At 47.4% G+C, this 10462-nt stretch overlaps 1 protein-coding gene across 1 annotated transcript in view; it reads right to left on the bottom strand.

Annotated features, from left to right (window-relative positions):
* Window positions 1-10218, bottom strand: part of CXCL14 (chemokine (C-X-C motif) ligand 14) — a gene marked incomplete at its 3' end in the record, with an annotated part of 23402 nt that extends 13184 nt beyond the window's left edge. Inside the window, exons 1-3 of the mRNA XM_010138671.1 lie at window positions 10155-10218; window positions 9193-9298; window positions 4566-4676 (exon numbers count right to left, since the gene is read on the bottom strand). Of these exons, the coding sequence (XP_010136973.1) occupies window positions 4566-4676; window positions 9193-9298; window positions 10155-10218 (281 nt within the window). The remainder of the gene's footprint in view (window positions 1-4565; window positions 4677-9192; window positions 9299-10154) is intronic.
* Window positions 10219-10462: the final 244 nt, after the last annotated feature.

Below are 10462 nucleotides of genomic sequence, written 5' to 3'. Positions count from 1 at the left end.
AACTACAGTTGCTTTCGTCTGTACCCAGTTTTTGCTGGTGGATTTGGTCTGGCGGATGAACCCAAAGCTAAGAGTCAGTAGGACAGGCTATACCCTGTGAGGAGTGAGTAACCCAGCGCTGCATATGGGCAACTGGAGCTGTGCTCATCCTTCCCAGCAGAGTGTTAAACCACCTCTTGTGCCACCCTAGCCATGCTTTTCCAGGAAATACATTGCCCAGTAGTTGCTAAATAAGCATAAATATCTTCTTGAAGCCTGTGTGTGTGTGTGTGTGTGTTGAAGTCAAGTCTCCTCAAGGAAAAACTACTTTTTGTTAGTGTGACTCAAGAAAGGAGAGGGGCAGCTTGGCTCACCCACAGGAGTGGGTTTGCCCAGAGATCAGGTCCAGATGCTCAGCCTGAAGCAGCACCTTGTGGATAGTATCCCCAGAGGCTTATTTTCATAAATGCTCTGGGATTTTTCTCAAGCTTTTTACTAACTGGCTTTTTACTTTGAAGCTTGTAGCTCCGTCCTTGTGTGGGATGGGAAAATACTTTGAAAGTGAACAGCTCTTTCTCCTTCAGCTCTGCCAGGGTATTATCAGAGTCAATAAGTATATAATATGTCTATAATATTGTCTTCTGTCCAAACTGGAGGAAACCCTTGAGAAGCCAAGAATTGCCTTGATTATACACAGAACCTCACTGTGGTGGGACTCGCGCCGACCCCAGCAGCAGCCCTTGCGCAGCTGGGAGCAGCCAGGGAGGCGCGTGGTGCTGTTCAGGAGCACTAGGAGGTTTTAAAGCCCTTAATTGCTTGCTGGCTTTACCTTTTCTATCCCTTCCTTTCCCTTTTAGCTGGGGAGTAGTCGTGTCAGAGCCTTGCTGGGTGCAAAGTGCCTGCCTTTGGGTGAGGGCAGAAACTGCAGAGAAAGGGGAGGAGGTGGCTCACAGGTTTTGGTTGCCTGGCTTTTATTGTACAGCCTTCCCTAATCTAACCCAGACCGTGCCGAAATCACTGCATTTCACTGGTTTTTATATGGATCTGAAGTGATTTACATTTATTTAATATAACATTAGATATGGCATCGCTCTTCTTTATGTAACAGGATTCCTCAGAGTTTGGGTAAAGTTCAAATCCTGAAGTGAGAAAGGGAAGTAAATTGGACTGGAATAATGTTTTCTCATCCCAGTGTCATCAAGATGCTGTATCTCTAAATCAGCTTCTCTGATTCAGTATTTTTTTCCCAATTCATCCAATAAAAAAAGTTATTAGAAGTGCCTGGAGTTCCCCGATGGCTTAAGGAAATTTAAGAGCAATTGTTACCTTTTTTTAAATATATTTTTATTACTTTTTTCATTTGTCTTAGAAAGAAATATGAAATCTGCATGCAACCTTCTAAATATTTCAAACATTTAAATAGCATACGATAATTTAGCAGTACAGTACATTATACAGAAAGATAATATAAGGAGACTTCCTATAGCATATTTACAAATGAAAAGGTAGTTTTGTTATTTTTTAGAAAGAGGAATGCACTGCTTAACATTGAAGTATTACATTCAAAATAATGAATATGTTGTATTGTGACTAAAACATATATAGGTATTTATATGTTTGCCCTATCATTTTTCATAAAAAGTTACCTTTTAAAGGCTTTGTTGTTGCTACAAACCTAGGAAACCATACACAATAGTCTGGAAGCTTAAAATGTCTCAGTACTGAAGCCACAAATTTTCTGTAAGAACTTCAGGTGGAAACAGGGAAAAAAAAAAACATTTTCTTAGAAAGCATCTCTAGGTCATTTTTATTACTAATGCACGAGATGTTAAATGGGAGATACAGTTGGCTTCACCTTGCAGCAAGACCTCGAGTCCGTTAAAGAAGAGGTACACAAGTGATGCTGGACAACGTGCTGAGGGACCTCACTTACAGCCACCACATTTCCGTGGCATCTTCCCCAGCAAACTCATCTTTGGTCCCTGCTTCGCCTAAGGTGGAGGCTGCAACCATGACAAACACCCCCAGCACCGAAGCTTTCCCACTGTGAAAGGGTGAGGAACGTGCCTGTGTAACACCTTTACAAATGTTCCTGTCTAGTGAGCTTATAAAGCTCGATTGCAATCATAGTGAAGTATGAATGAATAACAATTAAAAAAAAAAACCCCAAAACCAAACCAAAACCCCAGACCCAAACCCAACCTCTTTAAAATGAAAAGCATGAGTCTTCCCAGTCTCAGTACGGAGCAGACGGCTGTGAAATCTGAAGTGCAACAGATGCTTGTGAAATCTGGAAGCCTTTTGCACACGGCTATAAAATGTAAAAACTGACCCTTGGTAAAAAGTGCTTTATAATAATATAGAATTTGTGTCTTATGTCTGAGAGAGAAATAATCTTCTGCAGAGCCCAGTCTTATGCCAACCAAGGGAGTCCGCTCCATTCCTCGCGCTGCTTCCTCTTATTCTTCGTAAACCCTAACAGAAAAAAAGCCAAGAGCAAGGTGTTTAAACTGTGAATGAAACAACTCCCTTCCAAATGATGATAACCCCCCCAAAACCAACAAGAAATAACACCCCCAGAAATCAGATTTTTAGCTTTTGCTTGAGTAAACAGGAAGGGAAACTTCAGTGGTCAGTGGATTTCTCTACAGAAAGCATCTGGGAGGAGGGTTGGACTTTCCATGTGTGTGGGGAGCTATGTGCTGTGGTTATCGGGATACGTGAGATGAAGAAAACCCCATCTAAGTGGCTACTTGGTGCTAATACACTTTAACCACTGGAAACCCCCAATTTCGTGTGCAAATGTTGAAGTACATCATGAGCTGTGTGTAGATAATGAAGTCACACTGTTATGTTTGGAGTAATATTAGACTCTGTTATTTTTCTAGTTTATGTCCTCAGAGGACCACTTGACAGGCTTGTTTGCTGGCAAGTCCTAGTTGTGCAGGCTCTTTGGTGAAAAGTCTTCCATGGCATGGGGAAAACTGGGGGCAGTACTGCTCTGGAGAAGGGCTTCATGTTTGTGCTGCATTTGACTTTCATTCTCTGTCTCCACTGGGGAGCAGTGCAGTGGGTTTGGAGCAGCTGGCACTGACTAATGGGTTATTTATTTTGAGGACTTGGTTCAAATCAGGCTCTTTATGCCTGAAAGATTTGCTTGATGTTGCTTCAGTTGCACTTGGGCTCGCTGCCCTGCTTGCCCAGTTAGCAGCGAGGGGACCTGCTGGGTGCAGTGCAGAGGTGGCGTGTTGCACTGGGGCAGTGCCAGTGCTGGGCAAGGCAAAGCAGGGTTGTGCTGCATCCCTTCTGCACGCCCCAGGCTGGCAGCCAAAGCCACAGGGATGCTGGGCTCACCATTCTTCCTCCTCTCCCTGGCAGCAGGGACAGTGTCCCTGCCATGGCTGGGCTGTGGGGAGGCCTTGATTTGACCCTCATATTGGGCTATGGAGGAGACAGCGAGCAGCACCATGATCTGCAGGCAGAAGCTTGTCTGCAGCACGTGGACCCTTGCCTGGGACATCCCTCCTCTCGCTCCACCTGGAGGAACCCTGCACGTTTCCTGGCTGCACATCTGGGGCTGAGCATCCTTCATCATCTTAATGACGGCCTTATAAAAAAAAAAATTCAAAAAACCAAGGGAAGAGTATAAATATGTGGTTATGAATCTGCCATGGCTTCCCCATGTGCCCTGTTTAGGAAGCAGCCAGGGAGCCAGCTGGGGGGCGGGCCGGCCTTGGCACCCACCCCCACTGACAGTGCTGTGGCATTGCCCGCATCACCAAGCACCATGTGGCTGCACTGGAGCTTGCCAGCACCCTCAGAACTGCTGGGAGCTGGGACTTGCTGCTCACTGCCTCATTTGAGCTCAATTCTGGGGAGCAAATGCCCCATCGTTTGAGATGGATCAGGATTTGGTGGGACTGTACTGCAAGTGGAGGCTCTTGGATGTAGCTGGAGGTGTGGCAGAAGCTGGGCAGCTCCCCTTGTTAACAGACTGGGGCATCACCACTGGCCACCAACCAGCAGGAGCTCATGTCTCTTGCCGTCTCACTTCTCTCTATGACCGATGGCTTGCAAGAATAAAAAAAACCAACCCTCTTTGCAAAGAAAAAGTTGGTGGATTTTTACCAGCAAATTACTGTTTTTCTGGGAATGATATGGTGTTTAAAGCTGGCAAAGATCTGTGTTATCAGATACTGATGACTTTGAGGTGGTGCGACACAGCACTCCCTTCCCAGCTCTGCTGCCTGCTTTCCTTGTGACCGTGGGGAAGGAATTTACCTTTTCATCTTGCCTTTTTACCCGTAATAACATCAGCTGATGAATAGTTTAAAAGAAAATAATCACTGTTTATAGTCAGAACAGCCTGATCCTAAAATAGAAGTGAGGACTGCATGTGGCAGGAGAGAAACAACATCAAGACATCCATGTGTAACTGTAATGTTGGTGATGAAACGCATCCTCTGTGCTGGATAGAGCATTTGCAGTGGGTGTGTTTTCCTGGGCTGGCTCTGTCTGAACGCTGCTGATTGCTCAATTTGCCACCAAGATTTTTCTTCTCACCCACAGAGCAAATTGGTACTTACCTGCCTTTCTCTTTCCATACTCTGTACCACTTCAGCAGCCTCACTGTGTTCTGGCGTTTGGGGTTTAAGCAGTGCTGCTGCTCCCCCCTCACCCGCGTCCACAGAGTCACGCTGCAAGGCAAGCAAGCAGAGGTTACCGGAGCTGTGGGACACAGCAGTCCTCTGCTTCGCTCCCAAACCGGTCAGGGGGCTCTCACCCAGGCGGGCAGGGGAAGGGTTTTCATGCTCTGTGTTTTATGGCAGATGTTTGAGTTTCTTGTAAAAATAACGGAGCAGATCTTCAGCTGTTATCAGTGCAGTGTCATTGTCCACTGATACAGAAGGTGGTACCACATTAAGAGCAACCTGCTGCTCTTAATCAATGAGTTTGCTCTGACTGTCTGTTAGATATTGTCTTTGAAGCTTAACAGCTGATTTAATTAGGGCTCATTCAGGCAACCACAAGGGCTTTGCATGAGGAGATGGAATCCTGCATCCAAGATCAGACTTACTTGATCAATTATTTTTTCATTTCTAGTCTACAATATTTTAAATACTTGCACGTGGCAGAGTGCCTGTGTGCCCAGCAGACGTGCTCGGAGCCCCAGCGTGCAGCCCTGGGGGCTTCAGCCTCCTCTGATTAGAGGCTGATCTCTTGTTCCTTGTCAGCACCAGCGGCCCCGTGTTCCCTTATCAGGACAAAGAGTGCTGGGAAGCAAAACATGCTGAAAGTCTCCCCTTCGTTTTCCTGGAGGGCTTAGTGAAACCATCACCGGCTGGTCTGACACAACCGAGGTGACATGAGAGACCTGGAGCTGCTTCCCAGGAGAATGGCTTTCTGGAAATGCCAACACTGCTATCGCCTCTTGGGGCTCAAAATCAATCAGTTTTCTGTTCTTGTTATTAATTTTGTGATGTAAAAAACAAACCAAACCCCACAATTTTAATTGGAATTATTAATTTTCTGGGAATACCATCCATTACAGGGAAACACAGTTTTTGGTTTAACTAAAATACTATAACAAAATCATTTAAGTGCTGATAGAGAGTAAAATGGTGGTGGAACACCAGAAAGACCTGAGCATACTGATGGACTTCATTTACTGCTTGGTTCAGAAAGGAGCTGCTTCCCTTCCAACACAAGAAAAAGCTTCCTGCAAACTTTCCCAGCTCCCCCACACTGTGCAGAGGGGGTGTTCCTGACCAAGTGAATCACTGCATGTTGCTGGCTGGAGCTCAGATAACGGTCTCGCCACATTTCCCACTCCAAGGTTACACAAAGTGTTGAAATAGCTCTTTCCATTCAACAACCTTCTTCCCTTTTTGCTCCACCTCCATCAGGTGTAAGCTAAAGCACAAAAAGATAAGGTGTGGTTTTCTGGGAGGATGTGTCCCTTTCCCTAACACATGGGAGTGGTGGAAGGCCCCTAAGAGCCTGCATGGCTGCAGGCATCAAAAAAGGATGCTAAAGTCTATGGGCTATCTCTGTTCTGAGGCTGTTCTCAGCCAGCCCCTCTGGAGATCAGGACATAGATAAGACAGGGAGTTTTTCTGTACCTTCAAATGGCAGTGAAACCAAACCTTCACCAAAGGCACAAGTTTAAAGGGATCTGAGGTCGATGCAAAGCTTCTCCATCCAGGAGCCTCTCTCTGCACTGGCTGCTGACAGATCCTGGCTTAGGTGTCTCTTCTGACAGACCATAGAGGGTATTTCCAGAAAGCAATGGACAAGCTGAATCGCAGGCGGAGAGGAGCAGGAGAACCTCTGAAAAGCAGCAAGACCTACATTTGCACCAGAAGTAGTGAAGGACAATTACGGATTTACTAGAGCCTCCACTCTGCGGAGGAGGAGATGCAGGGTTTGCTTCTGAGCTGAACTGGGTCTCTTCTCAGGCTGAGACATGTTGCTTTGACATCACATGTAGGTTTTCAGCTTTGATGCTGGAGGCTGGACAACAGATGAGACTTTCCCAAGGCAGCCCCATGGTCCTCTGTGGTTCCCGCAGTTTCTGATGCTGTGGGCACAGGGTTGGATGGTAGCATTTTTTTGGGCACCCTGAGCTGACTCATCCTGTCTGGGGGATGCTGGTCCAGCAGATGTAAGGGGATGTGCCTAAGCAGAGATGCTGTGGAGCTGATACCCCAAGTGAGGAGCGGTCTGGATAGGCTGCAAGAAGAGGTTGAGAGGGATGGAGAAGGGCCTGAAGCACCAGAACTTAATGCCTCCTGTGGGATCTGGGACATGAGCTTGCTCCAGGGGTGTGTGCTGAGCTTTCCTGTAGCTGCCTAGGGCTTGGTGTCTACAGGTCCCTGTCCCCAAATCCTCCCCAGTATGTCCATTCCTCCAGGGCTGCAACAAGTGCTCCAAGTCAGTCTGCGACCCCCACTGCCTCATAGCCCCACACATCTCATCTGCAGTGATGGTGGGGCTGCACCTCTGCCTACAAACACCTCGTCCCCAGGGTCAGAGGGTCCTGTCTCAGGCCCTTTCATCCCAAGGGTGTGGGGACTGTCACCCACCTCAGCTGGCCCTTGAGAAGGGCTTCCAGCAGTGCAACACATCCCCCCTCCTTGGGATGGGGAATAGATGCAGGGGGGTTGGATCCTTCCAGAAAGAGTTAAATCTCTCTCCTATTTTCTGCTGCTTTTCCTTGTTCCAATGGACAGATACACACACAATTACTGCTAGATGTATCGTGAATCTTCATAGATTTTGACTAGACTGAGGACTGCGTTTGGCTGTCTCTTACCCTGTTCCACAGCTCTGCTGGGGGTTACGGCCAAAGACAAATTCCTTCCTAAGCTGCACCCCCATTCCTACTTTTTCTCTGCCAAACATTTATGTCATGTTTCTGCTACAGGAAAAGATATGAGAGCTTTTGAGGAGGGGCAGGAGGGGACCCAGCTTTGAACAACTCACTTTAGATGATCGCTGCAGCAACAGAAACTCAGCTGCAGGAATTTTTAGCTCTTCTGCGCCTTGTCCAGGGACTCCTGGATTGATTGGCTCTCAGAATATTAATTTCAGTTTGCTTTCAGTGCTGAACTCTGCCTGCATTAGGGTAGCTGGAAAAGCGGTGACGGCAGTGGGTTAGCCCTGCCTGCCCCGCTGGCAGCAGCAGCGATGGCAGAGCAATGGGACAGCCCTGTCCCTGCAGCCGCTGCAATCCCAGGACAACCTTCTGGGCTTGAATAGCATTCCTAGGCATCTGCTTCGCTATCCAGCTGGGAAAGCAACCGCTTGGGCACGGTGTTCCGGCTTTCCCAGCTTCCTGATTGGAAGTGAAACGTTGCATTAATGAGATTTATTTTATAACACTCTGGCCACTAGCTGCCTTTGGGCAAATGCCTACAGTGAGATGAGAAGAGTTTGTGCTCCTCTACACCATCACTTTGCTATGGAAAGGTCAAAACGAAGCTGCAAGGATCTGATTCAGGCAGTGATGCTCTGCGGGCATTCTTCTGTTCAGGTCACTGTCAGCTGATTCGGGCTTCAAAGAGTTGGGTCTGATGTTCCCTGAGCTCATCATTGCTTGCAGTGATGCTGGTGCTGATCTGGGGGAATCCTCAGGTAGCTTGGCTCTCCATTCCTCCTCCATACCCCTTTGCTGAGTCTGGCAAGCCATTTCTGCAGGGGCAGGATCAGGGTCCCGTGGTTTATGCCAGTCGGATGGGTAGGATTTAGCCCTGTGGGCATTACAGAGCACCAGAGGTGGCACGTGATGTGGCAGGACAGGACTTGGGTCCTGCTGTTGAAGCACTTTTCTTCTAAGAATAAATGAATGGCACATGTTCCATGAGCAGCACAGACACTGGAGTAAATCTGTCTTTGGCATTCTGCAGATGTGGCTCTTGGGATGGTTTTTCACCCTCTTAGGTGGCAGAGGGACAGTCTTCTTGGCTAAGCTGGTCCTTCCCCAGCCCCACATGCTGGTTGGATGGTGCTTTTTTGGGGGAATCTTCAGATATCCAAAACACGACAGAAAAAAAACCCAGAAAAACACCCTTATTTAAAATATAACCCCCCCCTCATTTTGCGCCTGTCATCAGAAATGCCAAAAATCCGCGTACCTGCCTTGGCTCAGTGAGTCACTATGTCACTCTGCGATTTCACAGCAGCACTGGCCACGGCTTGCAGTAAGACGGAGGAAAGCATTTTCTTACACACTGGGTAATCCCACCGAGTGCAAGGGGGTGGCTCGGGTACCACGCAGGCAAAATTCTGTCTCTGGCTGGGATAACTCTGTCCTTGGAGAAACCACCACAAACCAAACTCTGCTCACGTTTTTATTCTGCGTGCCCAGAACAATGCGAGTAAATAGTTCTGCATTTTACATCAGACAGCCTGGAGTAGCATTTGTCCCTGTCTTCACTCTAATGATTATCCTGTTATCGCTACCTGTTCTGTAAAAATTTCTTTGAGCAAAAAAAAAAAAACAAAAACAAAAAAACCCCAACAAATGGTGTTGAAAATGATAGCTGGGACTTTGGTCGGAATTGCACCTTTTATAGCATCTGATACAGCAAATGGCTATTCCCAGGAATTTGCATGCTAGGGTGTGAGGAAAACAAAGAAGGAACTTGCAGTGTAAGGTAAAGCAATTCAGCTGATAGGGAATTGGAAAGCAATAAATGAAGGAACACTTACATAATCATCTCTTCCACGCAAAACGGGTACCTCGGTTTAATTTCCAGCTTCCGTACATTAGAGAATCTTATTTTAGGACCTTTTCTTGAACATTTGCACTTCACGCCTACAAGAAAAAGCATTTTCTCGTGTGCCTGCAAAGCCTCCTGCATACCAAGCGTCCCTTCCCCACCAGCCTACGTGTGCGCACAAACTTCACATTGCTCTTTCAAGCATCGGTGAGAAAAAGCTGGATTTTGTGATGCTGTTGAGCTTAAAAAGACCAATAATTCCTTTGCTATATTCAAGGAAAAGGTAGTGGCTCTCTGGGAAATATGTATTAGAGTGCTATAGATGTTCTGAGCAAATAGAGAGGTTTTTTTTAAAGTGCACCTGCTGTGATTAAATGTCGTTCTATATAACAAAAAGAAATGAAAGAGTTGGAACTCACTTGAAACTGAGCGAACAAATGCACACCTCAGCTACTGTCTCATTCCCTCATGTCTGTCTTGGACTTTGTAGGACTTTCAGGCATTTCTCCTCGTGTGGATGCTGCGGTGCGTTTATGGCCAGACAAAAGCCGAGGGCTTTTTAGCCATCATTTCTGTGCGCAGCAGTGAACGCGCCCTGGCACACTCAGTGGAATTTGTGCTACCACATCAAATCCTGCTCTGTTTTCCCCGTGAAAACCACCCTCGGTTTCAGAGGAGACATTTGAGCTTTATTCCTGAATAACGGAGCGCACGGCGTGACCTCCCACGCCGTGAGCTGGGGCTCTCTGCCTCGCAAGGAAGACACAACTTCGTCGCGTGTATTTTACCTCTACTCCCACCTTTAAAACCCTCACAGCTACCTTACCCCACAGATACAACGTGTTGCTTTTCCCCCACGCGCAGCTAAATCCAACTTCGGACTATCCAGAGGCAAGTAATAATTACTGGAGAAAAGCTTTCTGTGGGAACAAGCAGAATAATCCGACTTACCTTCCGCGCTGGCTAAGCACATCGCGATGAGCAGCAGAAGCAAAGCTGCTGTCAGGAGCTTCATGGTGAGGCAGCAAGTACCTAAAGAGACGCCGAGGATTTTAACGTGTTTGCTCCCTTCGGGCTCGTCCCCTGCGTGTCCCCGGGGCTGGGTGTCGCCAGGGAGGGGACAGCAGAGAGCGGCTGCTGCCCGGCTGCTGCCTGCGCTCTGCCGCCTTCCTCCCCTTGTCCTCTTTTAAAACAGCTCCCGCTGCCCTCGCTCCCGGCTCATTAATATGCAGAGCAACTGCACGGCTCCCTCCGCTTCC

Source organism: Buceros rhinoceros, unplaced genomic scaffold (genome assembly GCF_000710305.1).
Source record: "Buceros rhinoceros silvestris isolate BGI_N320 unplaced genomic scaffold, ASM71030v1 scaffold38036, whole genome shotgun sequence".
In the NCBI taxonomy this organism is placed as follows: Eukaryota; Metazoa; Chordata; class Aves; order Bucerotiformes; family Bucerotidae; genus Buceros; species Buceros rhinoceros.
The sequence above is the reverse complement of the archived record's forward strand: the minus strand, read 5'-3'. Positions and strand labels throughout refer to the sequence as shown.